This window comes from Rattus rattus, chromosome 8, assembly GCF_011064425.1.
Source record: "Rattus rattus isolate New Zealand chromosome 8, Rrattus_CSIRO_v1, whole genome shotgun sequence".
Lineage (NCBI taxonomy): Eukaryota > Metazoa > Chordata > Mammalia > Rodentia > Muridae > Rattus > Rattus rattus.
Window position 1 is genome coordinate 22,928,636 of NC_046161.1, and position 14,214 is coordinate 22,942,849.

Below are 14,214 nucleotides of genomic sequence, written 5' to 3' on the forward strand. Positions count from 1 at the left end.
TTGGGAGACGCCTAGTGTTTCTGTCTGAGCCTGCCTTGTCTCTTTCGGTGTCAGCGTTCTGGGGAAGTGAAATATCTATTTTGACATGAGATTATCGTCCAAGGGCCCAGTGAAACGCCGTATGTTTTGTTTGGGTTTGTTATCTTGTTTATGAGGTTTTCACAGAGAAGTGGCCAAAGCTCTCAGTGATGCATGTATCTTTTCTGAGTGGGACTTACAAGAAAACTTGATCCCTACATCTGTTCAAGAGCTATTCCACCTAATAGCTAATGGGTTTTATTTGTTTGTTTGTTTGTTTGTTTGTTTTGATGTTTTTTTATTTATTTTCATTTTACCTGAATGAATGTTTTGTATGTCTATGCATGCCTAGTGGTTTCAGAGGCCAGAAGCGGGTGTCGGAGCCCTTGAACTAGAGTTACAGATGGTTATGGGTGCTAGACTAGACCTAGGTCCTCTGCAAGAGCAGCCAGTACTCTTAACCACCGAGCCATCTCTCCAGCCCTCTCCCTTACATTTTTAAATGATAAACCTAATGGATGCGCTGTCTATTACGGTTTTACAAAGAGATTGTCTTCATATTTTTCTTTTCAACGTTTGAGACAGGGGCTTGCCGAGCAGCTCTGATTGGTCTAGAATTCACTGTTTAGCTCTCGGTAAGCTTTAAATTTGTGGTAATCCCCCTGCATCAGACTTCCAAATGCTGAGATTACTCCCGACCACCATGCTTGCATGAAGAAAGGTTTCCTTAATCTTTACTGCTTCCTTTTTATTACATGACACCTATATGACTCTAGTTAAATGTGAAGTGTTAGGGTTTAAATCTCAGCCCATGCCTGGACAGAACACACCAAGCCAGCATGGTTCCATGTGGAGAGGTTTAATGAGGGAAGAAGAGGAGAGGAAAGGCTGGCCATCAGCACGTGGAGAAAAGGGGAGTGAGGTGGGGAGAGAAGGGACAGGGACGACAAAGGGGGCACCAGAAGAGGAAGAGCAAGAGAGAGGAGTAAGAGGGAGAGGAGGGGGGCAAGCAGCCCCTTACATAGTCAGGCACAGCTGGCTGTTGCTAGGCAACTGTGGGACGGAGCATACCTGGCTAGTCCCAGGTAGCTGTGGGGGTGGAGCTTAGACATGAACGGTGACTGTTTTCTACAATATACCTGGCATCTGAAGGCGATTGGTGTGTTTACTTTCAGAAGAGTATTTATTAATTTTACTTCATTTTCTCTTAAGAATGGGTGAACACAGTGTGGGACCTGGACTTCACGGAGACCGAACCTTTGGATCCCAGCGTGGTAGCAGAGATCCTAGAGACTGGAAGAGATGCATTCACAAAGCTCTATGAGAGCCTCTTCCCCTTTGCAACCGACGAAAGTGGCTCTTTAGAGGTAAAAAGACAAATTATTGCATGTTACAGAGGATGAGAGTCATTGTGGTATAACTTAAAAATAGTTTTCTCAGGTGAGAGTAATGAGAAAGCTCGCTTCGCTCATTGGACAGTCCTAGTAGCTTTGCCTTTTGTTTTCAGATTGTGACCACCTTTTTACAGTAGCAGTTTAAAGAGAAGCAAAAGAGAGGAGAGCCAGACAAACCAAGGGAAACAGCTCTGGAAAGTGAAATAACTGTTCGGGCATGCCTTAGCTTTAAGAAAGCTTGTATTAGACTAAAAAGTAGTTAGGCGCTTTACACTGGGCTTAAAACTGTGTTCTACCTGTATTAGAGATGCCGGAGGACGACTTAATCTTGGTTCCCAAATGCCTTCCATCTTTTCCTTTGAGTACTAACCACGAGGTCCCTGGATAGCTTGGAATTCCTTCAGAGACCTTGCCTGTCTTTGTTATTTCACATGGATTCTGGGACTCCACATGAAGCATGAGATTGGCACGGTCTGTGAGCCATGTCCTATGCCCACTGAGGCATCTCCATGGCTCATATGAGCTTATTAACATTGAGATCAGGAGCTTGTTTTTAGAAAGAAGCAGGTCAGCTAGACATGCTGATGCATGCCGTTAGTCCCAGCGCTCAGGAGGCAGAGGCAGGCAAATCTCTGTGACTTCGAGGTGAGCCTGGTCTAACAGAGTGAGTTCCAGGACATCCAGAGCAACATAGTGAGACCCTGTCTCAAACAAAACAAGGCAAACAAAAACCCAGATAAATTGGAAGCAGTCACAGTAGCACACACCTATAGTACCAGTACTTGGAGGATGAGACGGGATTGTTGCTACAAATGTATGGCCACCCTGGACTATAAAGAAGATCTTCTATAAATTAAAAAAAAAAAAAAAAAAAAAAAAAAAAATCAAAGGGGCCAGCAAGAGGGCTGGCCGCTCAGTGCTCAGTGGGCCAAGGTGCTTGCTATCGTGCCTAACAAACTGAGTTTGATTCTCAGGACCCACGTGATAGAGAACCAACTCCTGCTGTTGTCCTTTGACCTCCACAAGTATGCTGTGATAAATTCATAAGTATTGAGAGACACATAACACAGACACACACAATAAACAAATAAATAGTTATTTGACAAAGTTTTAAAAGGGAGACGAAGCAAAACCCAAAAGGGTAAGAAACAGAACAAGAAAGTCTTAATTCAGGGTAGATGCGACAGTACACACCTCTAGTCTCAGTGCTTGGGAGGCAGAGGCAGGGGGATCACTGAGGTGCAGTTCCAGGCAAGCCAAACAGGACTACTCAAGAATAAGTCATCGAATTAGACATTCTTTTAGAGTAATACTGTCGAAGCTGGGGGTAAGGTTGAGACACAGTGGGAATATGCAAGGAATGTTGAGAATTATGACTGTGTTATGATTGGCATTCAGAGTTTTTAAACCATGGGAGACATAGGGCAGTAAGTTAGAGTGAAAACAGACTCCAGGTGATGTTAAATGTTGTCCTCGTTAGGCCTCTATTGCTGGGGTAGAGCACCATGGCCAAAAGCAATTTGTGGGGGAAGGGTTCGTGTCATCTCACCTTTGGAGATAACAGTCTGTCACTGAGGAAGGGCAGGGCAGGAACTTGGAGCAGACGCCATGGAGGAGTGCCGCTTTCTGACTTGCTCTGTGGGTTGGGAATCCTGTCTTCTAGCACTGGGACTAGCAGCCTAGGAGTGACACAACCCACAGAGAGCTGGGCCCACCAACATCTGTCATCAACCAAGAAAAAGCCCCAGAGGCTTGCCTACAGGCCAGTCTGGAGGGGACTTTTTCTCAGTCAAGGTTCCCTTAAGCAACTCTAGCTTGTGTCAAAGTAACATAACACTGGTTAGCATAAGTGGGCTTTGCTTGTAGAGTTTGGTACGTTTACGAAGACATGGTTCTGTATGCCATTCTGTTTTAAGTAGCGTGCATACATTAACTCACAGTGTGAATAGACCCGGTTTAGAAGAAATGTTCTTCCCCATAGGCAGACTACAGTGGGACAACTGCACCAGGAGATCCCTTGGGAGGCTGCTGGTATAGTATGCAATGAGTGCTAGTGGTACAGTCTGCAGTTTTAGTTGTGGAAACTGGAGAGGAAGGCCAAAACCAAGAAATTTTAGATTGAATTAATAGAGTTTTTAAGAACTAAGATGTTTTGGCCACGTAGCTCAGACATGGCATAAATTGCCACATTAGGTATAAGTAGAGAAAGATAAAGACTAGGACCTTAGCTCAGGGGCACAGTACTTGCCCAGCAAGCCTGAGGCCTTAGGTTCAGTCCCCAGTATTGCCAGCAGAACCTTAGAATAACAACAAAACTAGGAGGAAGGCATTAACCACGGTGAGATTATATCTGAAGATCCCTGAAGGGTATGATTGGAGTTAGAAATGCAGGTCAGAAGGGTAAGAGCGAAATGTTGTGGATCAAGGCGTGAGTAGGCACTGAGACAAGAGTGTTACTAGCTAGGGCTAAAAGAGGGCCCAGTAAGGATGGAGGGAGTACCTGCCCTGCAGACTGGGCAGCAGCCATGGGATCGCATCTGCTGAGGTGACAAGCAGGGGAGTTTCGGTAACTAGGTAGTACAGTCAGAGGAGGGGCCCGCTGCATTCGGAGTGAGTATGGCCGTCAAGGAAAGGAGAATATAAAAAATTCTCCAGCAGGGTCCTGCTGTACAGCCCAGGCTAACCTCAAACTCTTGTTCTTTTTGCTTCAGCCTCCCAATGAGTAAGACTGTAGTCATGTGTCATAACACCCTGTTTTGTCAGGACTGTCACCAGTCTGTAGTTTGTGCTGTGCAGTGTGGCTACTAAGCAGCCTTGCCTATCCTTAATCCTGCCTTTTTCACTGTCTAGTTCTGGCTGTCCTAGAACTCACTGTGTAGGCCAGGCTGGCTTCCAGCCACCTGCCTCTGCCTCCCCAGTGCTGGAATTAAAGACGTCTACCACATGCCTTTCTTTTGCCCTCATCCTAATTTATTTTTTAAAGGAAGGAGGAAACATCACTCTGTCTGATTTCCTGAATTTTGTTAACCTTTGTTACTTCTAAAGATACTCAAGGCCTATTGTGGTGGTGGTGCCTGTTGTACACTTGGGAAACCAAGGCTTGTCTGTGGGGTATTTTCACTGTTGCTAATTTATGTAGGTAGTATGGGTGGTACTGTCATTGGGTAGGGTAGCCCCTATGATATATAAGAAAGCTAGCTGAGCAGAGGGCAGAGAGCTAGCCAGTAAACAGCATTCCTTCAAGATTCCTACTTCGGATTCTACTCATATCCCAGCCCTGATTTCCCTCAGTGACCCAGAAGTATAATCCAAATAAACTCATCCTCCCCAAGGTTGATTTCGGTCATGATGTTTATACAGCAGCAGACAGCAAACTGGAGTACTTCTCTCATCTTTTTGGGCTAAATAGCAGGGATGGCTACGAACCATGGCTGGTCCACTAGTGATGTCCTTCTGCCAGGCAACCCTACCTCCTAAAGCTTCCACAACTTCATAGCGCTAGCAGCTGTGGAAGAAATGCTCAACACACAAACCTGTGGCCGCAGCTCAGATTCAGGCAGGAACAACTGAGCTTTCTGATTCTGTCTCCTTGGAGATGGCAGACATTTATAATTAGGCGCTAAACTGTGCATTATGTGTTTGCATGTGCACATGGATGTGTGTGTAAGGATCTAGCACAAGGCTTGTGCCTGCTAAGCAGGCACTGGGCTGTATTTACACTCTTATATTATTCTTTTGTGATGCCAAATCGTCATAGACATCAGCATGCTTTTTTTTCCAGTTTATCTGATCACTGGCCCTTGTGATTTGCACTCTCCCCCAGAGCATCTGGTCCTTCTTCACTGAGAATAATATTTCCAGCAACACACTGGTGGCGTTGTTCTGTCACTTTGTCCAGGAAGCCCATAAAAAAAGTGCCAGTGTGCAATATCGAGAATATGGCCTTCGTGCTGCGGGGCTCTATTTCCTGCTGCTAGAAATACCAGGTATGTATACATCTGGCCCTCTGTTGTTGGGTTCCTCATGCAACCAACTGAATGGAAAGAATACTTGGAAACGTTCCATTGTTGCTAATGTGTATGCTCCTAAGCCTGTGGCCACTGGATGTATACTGAACATGTACAGACTTTTCTCTCAGTCCCTAAGCCATACAGCAAAGAGATTATTACGTAGCCTTTACATTGTATTGGATGTCCAGCGGATTTGAACTACACAAGAAGATGTATAGTTCGTATGCAAATAGCCATCTTCAAAGAGAAACAAAAGTCAGTAATTATCCAAAGTTTCATTTGAGGGACTTGACTTTGTGGTAGCCTCAGATTTGGGAGTGTGATTCCTTGTTACTGTTTCAGATGTCCTTATTGCTATTTTACCCTCCATCTTAGGTGGGTATCGCCTCCCTCTCCCCTGTAACAGAGCCTCCTCCTTTATCCCATTTCCCCCATCAGATCACTTGTGTCCTGCAGTTTCCCTTTCAGTAGCTTTCCCACTCTCCTACCCTGACAACGGTCTTTTTATTTTCTGGTTTCCACAGGTACTCCAGGCTATGTACTCACATCTGAGACAACCTGCCACATTTGTTTTAGGAGCTTCAGGTTACCTCGTTCATTGTGATCTTCTCTAGTTTACCTGCAAATTTCATGTTTCTTATTGTTCTTTACAGCTGAGTAGGCGTCCTCAGTGGAGCTGTATTGAGTTTTCATTACCCATCAGCTGAAGGACGTTTGGGTTGCTTCCATTCCCTAGTGGCTGTGACTAGAGCAGCCGTGAGCACGGCTGAGCAGATAACTGGAATAGGAGTGCAGTCCTCTGGGCATGTGCAGGGAGTGAGTGGAATAGCTAGCTAGGGCATGCGATAAACATACTTCTAGCGTTTTAAGTGCTTCTCACCGACTCCAGGGTGACTCTGCCAGTTTGCAGTTCCACGGAAAGTGAATGAGGATTCCCGTTTGCCTGCATACCCTCTAGCATTGTTGTTTTGTTTTTGTTTCTTTGTTTCTGTCTACAGCCCTGGCGACTCCACCACTCGGCTTTGTTTTTGTTTTCCGTTATTGGTTATCTTTCCGACTAGGGTAAGATAAGATCTCAGAGTTGTTTTTGCTGTACATGTCTCACATTGCTAGGGACCATGAACATTTTTCTAAAATATTTCTTAGGTGTTTTTTTTTGGGGGGGGGTGTCTCTTTTTAGGTCCCTGGCCCATCTTTTGAGTTGTTTGTTTGCTTTTGATTCTTTGTGCTTTGAAGTCTTTTATACTAGATATTCATCCTCTGCCACATATATAGCTGGCAGAGATTCCCCCATTCTTTGTACTTTCCTTTCACCACGTTGATTGCTTCTTCAGCTGCACAGACATTTTTTAGATTTTTGAAGTCCTACTTTCAGTCATTGACCTTATTTCTTGGGCAAATGGAGTTCTGTTTAAAGTCCCTTCCTACATCTGTAGCATGCGGGCATTGCCCAGTGTCTCGGGGTTAGGTCTTTGGCCCATTTGGAGTTAGTTTTTGTGCAAGGTGATAAATATGTGTCTAAGTTCATCCTTCTACATGTGAATATACAATATTCCCAGCAGACTTTGTTGAAAATGCGTTCTTTCTTCCAGCTTTTTCCAGCTGGCATCTTTTTCAAATATTAAATGGCTGAAGCTATGTGTGCCCATGTTCGGGTCCTCAGTTCTGTTCTCTTGATTACATGTCTGATTTTGTGCCAATGCTATATTCTTTTTATTACTGTGATTCTTGCTTCTAGGGTACGTTTCCCCTGTACTCAGTGCCTTGACTGTTTCAAAGATCCCTGTCCTCTGCAGAGCTCAAATGTGTCCGTTCTGTGTGAAATTATTTTCCTTCTAATGTTCTAGAGAGAGTTGTTCCTGCACCGTGAGGGACTTGTCCGTGGAGACAGTGACAGTCTGCCTGCACGGAATCCTGTCGCTTTTGCCTTACAAAGCTGTCTCTTCAGAAGTCCACTCATAGCTCCCAGCTGACCTGCCTTTCTGACTGGATCCTCTGCTTTGCACAGCTATCATCTACCTGCCTTTACCATTTCTCTCTGACATCCAGAAATTACCTACAGGCACAAAATTAGGGCAGTTTCGAGTTTCATCTGTATCCCGGTCCCACCCCCCTTTTTTCTTTGTGTTTTATATTGGTTGTATTAGTCATCTTTATCAGATTTTACAGTTGTGTTCAGTGGGAGACAAGGGTAGACCGAGTTTATCTGTCAGGACCAGGTCTCAGAATGGTGTTATTTATTCCTGCTCCATTGGCAGCGTCGCTCTGTTCCAGGGCTGAGGTTGGAAATGGTGCATCTTTACTGAAACCCTTTACTACTGCTTTACTGCTCCCTTGCAGTCAGGTGGAGAGGCCATCTCTTCTTAAACTTTCCGTCTGTTCTTAATGCCTGTTTTTGGTATGTGTGTAGTCAGTGTGCATGTGTGTTTGTGATGAATGTGTGCACATGGGTATAAAGCCTGAGGTTAACCTCAGATAGATTCTGATCTCTCCCCACTCTTGAGGCAGGCTGTCTCTGACCCCCGAGCTCACAGTCGTTCATTAATTTGAGTCAGTTCACCTAGCAGCTTGTCCGTGTCTGCCTGAGTGCTGGAAATACAGGCAGGCTACTATGCCTGCCCAACTTTCGTGTAGGGTCTGGGGATCTGAACTCTGGTCCTCACACTTGCACAGTAAAGATTTTACACACCAAGCCATCTCCCTAGACTAATACACATATTTAAGAGAATTAAACCTGACTTGCTTAAGCTGATGGAGGTGTGTGCCATTATCCCAGCGCTCCAAAGAATAAGAGAGGAAGTTTATGAGTTCAAGTTAGGAAGACCCTGCCTTAACAAAACAACAGACTAACCGGCATATTGTCTGTTCCTTGTGGCTAGGCAGCGTAGTCAATCAAGTATTCCACCCAGTGATGTTCGACAAGTGTATTCAGATCCTGAAGAAGAGCTGGCCTCAAGAATCCAACTTGACTCAGAAGAGAAAAAAGGAACACTCCAAGAGTTCTAAGGCTAATTACAGGAGGAGCAGAAAAAGAGGAAAACCACCTAGGAAAGAGGATTATCAGGTAAGAAGTGGGTAGGATAAGGAGACATTTCCAAACTGGGCCTGGGGGTGCGTACCCTTCCTTAATCCCAGCACTCGGGAGGCAGACACAGGAAGGTGTCTGAATCTCATCAGCTTGATTTTAAGACAGCCAGGGCCACAAAGTGTCAAAAAAAGAAAAGAAAAAGCCACAAATACAGACGTAAACAGGACTGTAGTAGCCAAGCAGACAAGACCACTCTGGCCTTCGAGACCTAGAACAACATAGGGACCTGGGCAGAGTCCGATCCTCTGAGGAGCAAAGCTGGACTAGCATTTACTCCATGTGGGCAAGTGGAAACCATGAGACAGCATCACAGTCACTGGCGTATTTTCCATGATTCAGGTGGATGAACTTTCAAGAGAGGAAGAGGAGGAGGAGGAAGAGGAGATTTATTTTTCTGTCCGGGACCTTTCTCAAATACGAGATGCCATATTTAATCTTCTAAAGAATTTTTTAAGGCTTCTGCCCAAGTTTTCTCTTAAAGAAAAGCCGCAGTCTATTCAGACGTGTATAGAGGTAAGTGAAGATTGCCAAGACTGGGGGGTAACTACAGAGGACAAAGGTCTAGATCAGTGGTTCTCAACCTGTAGATCATGACGGTGAAGATAATTTTATGGTTGGGGTTTACAACGAGAAGAGCTCATTAACGGGTCATAGCAGGGAGGTGGAGAACTGCTGTAATTGCTAGTATTTACTCAGTGGACAAAACTCTGACGACTTTCTTGGTATTTATCTTCCAGGTGTTTGTTGCATTAACTAGTTTTGAACCAATTCCTCATAAATTTCTTATTTCACAAGCCAGGTGAGCCCTTCATCTTACAACATGGTGATCTAATGATGCTTTTCAGAACCGAAATGCTATTTTATTCTGATTAGTACGTAAGCAGGATTTATTCATTTAAATTTGGCTTATAGAAAATGCTGGCATGACGCCCATGTACTCTAGCTGCTTCGAAAGTTGAGTAAGTAGTTTGAGGTCAGCACACAGGGATGCTGTATCTAAGAAAGAAGTGGGGTGTGGAGGGGAGACAGAGAGAGAGGCGCTTATAGGCTGTGGAATATTCTTAGTAAAATCAAATCCATTAGCCAGGGTTTTTTTCCCTTTTCTTTAGGAACCTCAGTGAAGTAAAACACATTTCAGAGCTGGCCTACTATGGATTGTACTTGCTGTGCTCCCCAGTCCATGGAGAAGGAAATAAGGTAGGGGAGACGCATATTCTAATACCCTAGTTAAATTGAAAGTGGACAGAGTAAATAATGCAAAGATGTTTGATAATCATTTGTCTTTGGTTAGCTGACGTCACGTGTGGTGAGAGAAGTGAGCACCTGTACTGCTTTCGGAGAGAAAGCACATCCACATATCTTTTATTCCAGCGGATTATTATAATTGTTCCGTTTTCTAACTCTTGTTCACTTCATTCTTGGGAATCTGCATTGTGGCTAGTTGAGCTAGTAACTCGTCCTTTAGGATTACAGGCAGGCTGCATACCTGCCCGGCTCGTATGTAGGTTTACAAATTAGGTTGTACTATAGTTATGTCTGTACAGGAAGGCTGATAGAGGACTGTATTGGCCACATCTTTAGACACCCACTTGGGGAGTTGTGTTGGCACGTCACTCTGTGCTAAGGGGCAGCTGGCCGTGATAGCATTTTGACTTCTATGTCATTTCAGAACTTAGTGCTCTTCCTATAATAAAATGTCACTATTTTTGCTTGCTATCTAGTCTTCATGACCCAGTACTTACCCAATATATTTGGCGGCTCCAACAAATTATTTCTAAGTTTCTGAGAGGAAACAAATATTGGTATTACTCCCCTGAGAGAAACAAACTAAACACTTTTTATGTAGAAACTGACCAATTGTCCTAAACAGAGCGGTCAGGACTGGTGTGCTAGTACATGACTTCAGACCCAGCACTCATTAAACAAAGGCCGGGTTTGAGGCCAGCCTAGCCTGCTCTACATAGCAGATTCCAAGCCAGCAGGAACTGCACAGTGGGTCCCTGTCTCTGAGTAACACAAACAAAAAGAAATGAACAGTCAGAATTTTTAAGTTTCTTTGGTAATTTCTATGTCCTTGAGAATATGTTAGTATCTATATTACTCCTGTTGATAAGTCTACAGAATTTCTTAGGCTGCCATTCGTGGTTAGTGTTGATAGCCTGGATCTTGCCTTCTGAGTTACCTTAGGTTACTGTCTCAGTAAACATTGTAGTTGGAGTAAGGGAACCTCACTAAACTTCAATATCATAAAAGCAGGATATTCCAGGGAAACCATGGTCAATCAAGTTCCTATGGCTGATGGTGAGTGTGACATAGTATGCCACAGCACTGTGTAGTTAAAAGCATGTTGGGGCACTGCACATCTGTTCCTAAATTACCATTCCGCTTCCTACTAGCACTGTGTCCTGTCATGAGTTACTTGATCTTGGAAACATTACCCATCTAGACAAGGAGAACAGAAAGTTTCATCCTATAATTGCCACCAAATTAAACCAAATGCTAAATGCAGTTCCCCTTGTTTTAATGAATAAATAAATAAATAAATAAATAAATAAATAAATGAATGAATAAACAAACAAACAGGATCTTGCTATGTCATCATGTCTGGCCTGGGATTCTCTATATAGACCAGGCTGGCCTTGAACTCACAGAGGTCCACCTACCTCTGCTTCTCAAGTGCTGGGATTAAAAGCCTGTACCACCAGGCTCAGCAGCATGCAATAGTTTATAATTTATTATATCTGTCGTTCCTGTGTCTTAGATGTGAATATGATGGAGTTCACAGGTGTGTTTGCATGTCCTTCTAAGCATTTTAAAAGATACAGTCAATGGGAAAGATCACCCTTGCAGGTGAACTGTGTCTAAGGACTCTTACTTGTGAGGATATTTTGCTTCATGTTAGACAGCCTGGGTTTAAGAGAACCTTAATTATGGGACTTTGGACAACTTACCTTTGACATTTATTTTGTTGCCTGCACTATGGAAATTATGTTTCTTTTCTCACTTGCCTCAAAGAATTGTTCAGATGCTTCAGATTCTTCAGCCTAGTTACACATATGGAAGTGTTTAATGCCTACCACATAGTTTTCAGTATTTACCGGAATCTTTATTTGTCAGAGAAATACATTATGTGGGATAATATATTGGATGTTTCATAAAATGCAACTGTATTCCTTTTAAAATATGGTAATATTAGTATTTACTATTAGTGAATTATAGTTTGCCACATACCTATATTCTGTGTGATGATAGGAAGACATTAGGGAGACAAGATAGTAAGTATCCTTGAAGTTACCCGTTGTAACATACCAGTGTAAATAACCCACTGCGTGAGGAATAGCATGTACTTACTGAGTACCTGGTCACTGTCTCTTCTAGGTTATCGGTTCTATTTTTCATCAAATGCTCAATGTGATACTGATGTTAGAGGTAGGGGAAGGGTCCCGCTGTGCTCCCCTTGCCATAACCTCACACGTCATCAATTGTAGAAACCAAGCAGTCCAGTTTGTCAGGTAAAGTACATACATCTTGAATTTTTCTTGTTGATCATTCTCCCTTGAAAGTGTGGGCCCTGCACTAACCAAAGCCTGACTCTCCTGGTGTTGGAATGTCAGACCCAGTGGTGGTTTTGCGGGTCAAACTTAAGTTCTTTGTCACCTATCTGTTACCTCTGCCTGAATCACATTTGACGTTTTCCATGCTGGGGCATTGTTAAGGACACAGTGAATCTGTAGCTCTTGAACCAGAGTCAGGGTCCTGCCAGATTCCTTCAGTTGTGTAGTCAGCCGAGAGGACAGCTGCCCACTTCCTGTCAGTGTCCACTCAGGCATCCCTTCTCCAGATCAGGAGGCCTACCACCTCCTCGACTTTTCTCTCTACTCAGGTTCCTGCACATTCTTTGTTCTCGCTTTTCTCTTCCATCCTCTACAAGAAGGACTTGAAGGGTGAAAATAAGGAAGTGGCTTAGTTTCTTATAATGACTGATAGACTTTGGGTCACGATGCTTAGCTCCACCTAAAAGTCCCGTTAGCTTTACTGGGAAAGGTACATTAGCTGTGTCTTCTATTTCCATTGTTCCACCACTGATCACTTGGCATTCAGTGTAAAGCGAATGTGTGTGTGTGTTAGTGCCTGCAGGCTCCTTTCCTGGGTGAGAATGGAGATGCTGGAGATGCTGGCACTGACTGACAGTATCTTTTCAGAGCAAGTGTCTCTCAGTAGGGTTGCTTTGGTTTAAGACAGTCTCTCACTGTTACCAAGGTTGGACTAGAACTCACTATGTAGACCATGCTGGCCTGGACCTTCTGAGAATCCTCTGGCCTGAGGGCTAGGTTTGCAGGTGTGAGTCACCAGTGCCTGGCTAGGGTTCTGCCTTCCTCCTCCCCCTCCTCTTCCTCATCCCCATCCTCCTCATCCTCGTCCTTTTTCTCCTCGTCCTCCTCTTCCTCTTACTCCTCTTCTTCTTGAGTGTGCGTGTATGCTTAGCAAACATAAGAAGGGCAAAGTATAGTTTGGGGGAATCAATTCTCCCTTTCCCCAACATGGGTCCTAACGATTGAGTTCAGGTCACCAAGCTTAATTGGCAGGTGCCTTTACCCACTGAGCCATCTCACTGCCTAACTTCATAGATAAAAACTTTTAAAGCATTAAATATCTAGGAATATAGATATTTAGTGTTAAGTAGAAATGTTTTTTTTTCCATACAACTTCATGGCACATGCCTTTAATCTCAGTACTAGGGAGGCAGAGGCACAGGCAGAGGCAGGCTGATCTCTATGAGTTCAAGGCCAGCCTGGTCTATACTGTGAGTTCCTGGACAGCCTGGGCTACATAGCCCTTGTTTTAGATAAAACAAAACCAAATAATTATAGAGTTTGTTGTATTGCCAGTTGAATGCTTATATAATGGTACAAATCAAATAGTAAATTCTTCTAATAGGAAAATGCATCAATCTAGTAGCACCATTGAACTGACACAAGGTGGCACTATGTCCTACTAATGTATTTATTCTAAAGTGATACATTTTTCATGTTACTATGAAATTTATTGTAGTTAAAAGATTGAATTTTTGTCCTTCCCTAATGACTGAGCTTCTCAGTGATTATTCTGGAACTGCATAGGATGCATGATCTTCTAACCTGTTGCCGTGTATCTTTAATTCTTTATTTTACTGAAACAACTCAAAAGAGGCAGTTTGATTTTACAATATTTGGTTATTATTATTGCTTGTGCCTGTGTCATATGTGCGTGCGTGTGTGCATGCGTGTGTGTGTGTGTGTGTGTGTGTGTGTGTGTGTGTTTGTGTGTGTGTGTGTGTGTTGGCATATGCTCATGCCTGCACCACAAGCACAGATGGAGGTCAGAAAACAATTTTGTGGAGTCAGTTCTATCTTAAAACTTTTTATGTGATGGGTTCTGGGAATCAAACCATTTGCAAGACTTGCGAGCCAAATGCCTTGACTTGCTGAGCCACCATGTTGACACCAATGAGTAGGTTGTTTTGAATGTTTGAGATTTCTAAAATATACAAGTATTGTGTTTTAGGAAGTTCCTGCTGAGTAGTCCTCACAGATACATTGTAACTGGATTTGTGTTTCTCTTTGAAATAGCTCACTTGTGGATGAACTACAAGAAAGTGTGTTCCCCATCCTTGGTACTTTACTGCAGCACATCTGTGCCAAGGTACTGTGTGCTTAATGTGTTT

At 43.6% G+C, this 14,214-nt stretch overlaps 1 protein-coding gene across 1 annotated transcript in view; it reads left to right on the forward strand.

Annotated features, from left to right (window-relative positions):
* The window catches only part of Ncapd3 (non-SMC condensin II complex subunit D3), a 67,737-nt gene that overhangs the window by 4,822 nt on the left and 48,701 nt on the right, over positions 1-14,214 (forward strand). Inside the window, exons 2-9 of the mRNA XM_032911311.1 lie at positions 1,231-1,385; positions 5,236-5,398; positions 8,302-8,486; positions 8,850-9,023; positions 9,248-9,309; positions 9,620-9,707; positions 11,889-12,022; positions 14,120-14,192. Coding sequence (XP_032767202.1) covers positions 1,231-1,385; positions 5,236-5,398; positions 8,302-8,486; positions 8,850-9,023; positions 9,248-9,309; positions 9,620-9,707; positions 11,889-12,022; positions 14,120-14,192 — 1,034 coding nt within the window. The remainder of the gene's footprint in view (positions 1-1,230; positions 1,386-5,235; positions 5,399-8,301; positions 8,487-8,849; positions 9,024-9,247; positions 9,310-9,619; positions 9,708-11,888; positions 12,023-14,119; positions 14,193-14,214) is intronic.